A 1,664-nucleotide genomic window follows, 5' to 3' on the forward strand; every position below is an offset into this window, starting at 1 on the left:
GGCGCGGTCGGGGGGTGGGGGGGGGGGGGGCGGAGGGGCAGTCCTGGGGACCCCTGTGGCCTCGCTGACGCCCCAGTTCTCCCACAGCTGATGCTGTCGGCCGTGCTCGCCTGCCTCCTCGACGCCCTCAGCCACCTCCTGCGGTGAGTGCCCGGGACCACCCGACCCCCAGACCCATGTGCCTCGGGTGGGGAAGCTGAGGCAGGGCACAGGGCAGCAGTTTGCGTGTGCCGGCATGAAACCCCTGTCCCCTAACGCCCTGGGTGGGACAGGGCCGGTGCCACTTTGGGATGGCAGGGGTCCACGTCCCAGCACCTTGCACGGGACCCCGAGCCATGACCGGGAGTGGATGCAGCGACATGTCCCACTCTCTCGCCCGCAGGAAGGAGGTGGAGAAGCGCTGGCTGCTGGATAACATGGAGGGGACATTCCTGGTGGTGGATGAGATCGTGGACAGGGGGTGAGCTCCTGCGGAGGGGGAAGGAGGGGGAGAAGCAGCCCACAGATCTGGGGGTTGCAAGGACAGGGGGTGGCATCGTCCCTCAGGGTGCTGGGAAGGGGCTGGTCCCATCTCTGGCCCCATCTCAGGGTGCCAAGGGGGAGCTGGGCACCCCCGTTTGCCACCATCGTCAGGGCATCCCAGGGCTTTGCACAGGGAGGGAAACTGAGGCACGGGGCGGTGGGGGTGATGCCCGGTGGGGTGCAACTGGGTTTGGGAGGGACCCATGCCAGGAGGATCCCAGTGGGATCGGCACAGCACCGCGCGGCTCCGCAGGGTGATCCTGGAGAGCGATCCTCAGCAAGTGATCCAGCGGCTGAGCCTGCGGGTGAGTGCAGCCATCCTGTGCCATGGCCTTCATCCACCCTCCTCTGCCTCTTCCCACCCTCCTCAGCCTCTCTCTCCCCCTCCAGGCCCCAGAGCCGGTGGCATACGGCTTCGTCCTCTTCGACTACCTGTCGGGCAGCTCGGAGCGAAGGGACTCAGGGGACACTGGCCAGCACGAATAGGCATCGCCGAGGAGGTACAAACCCTTCCCTGTGTCCGAGGGGTCCGGAGGGGATGGGAAGGGATTGGGGTTGGGGTCCAGCCGCTGCCGGAAAACTCCCAACTACGGCAGACTCGTGGGTGATAGGCACCGAGCAGGATGGGTGCCGAGGGGATGCTCCCCACCTTGGGGCACCCAGTGGGTCCCCTTCGCCCCAGCCAGCCCTGCTCCCAAAGCTGCCGGTCCCCTTCCCTGCTCCCCCAGGTTGATGACAACTTTCTGTGCGAGCAGAGCGTGTCCCAAGTTAAAAGTGCTTCGTTAGCCTCACTAATGAGGGGGTGGGTTGACCAGCTTTACCCAGCAGGAAGGAGATGGGGTGCACCCTAGGTCCCACTCCCACTGCCACCCCACCATGGGGTCCCACGCACCCCTAATTGCTCAGCACGAGGTGTGCCCCCCCCTCCATCCAAGGAAACCCAGGCGTCGGGCTGGGAAGGGCACCCCAAGGCCCTGTCCCCATCCCTGGGGTCTCGTACCAGGTCCTGCAGCCCACCAGGGAGCACATCAAGCCATCCCCACTGACGTGACGGCTCTGGGGTCACCCGGCAGCAGGACACACGGACCTTCTCTGGCATCCCCCCCACTCCAACCTCAGCCCAGACCCCGCGCTCCAGCCTG

The 1,664-nt window shown here is 66.5% G+C and overlaps 1 protein-coding gene across 1 annotated transcript in view; it reads left to right on the plus strand.

The window, feature by feature from the left end:
• COPZ2 (coatomer protein complex, subunit zeta 2) overlaps positions 1 to 1,373 on the plus strand; it is a 4,090-nt gene extending 2,717 nt beyond the window's left edge. Inside the window, exons 5-8 of the mRNA XM_010585674.1 lie at positions 88 to 143; positions 383 to 460; positions 776 to 827; positions 1,251 to 1,373. Of these exons, the coding sequence (XP_010583976.1) occupies positions 88 to 143; positions 383 to 460; positions 776 to 827; positions 1,251 to 1,373 (309 nt within the window). The remainder of the gene's footprint in view (positions 1 to 87; positions 144 to 382; positions 461 to 775; positions 828 to 1,250) is intronic.
• Positions 1,374 to 1,664: the final 291 nt, after the last annotated feature.

This window comes from Haliaeetus leucocephalus, unplaced genomic scaffold, assembly GCF_000737465.1.
Source record: "Haliaeetus leucocephalus isolate CR32 unplaced genomic scaffold, Haliaeetus_leucocephalus-4.0 Scaffold110, whole genome shotgun sequence".
NCBI lineage: Eukaryota > Metazoa > Chordata > Aves > Accipitriformes > Accipitridae > Haliaeetus > Haliaeetus leucocephalus.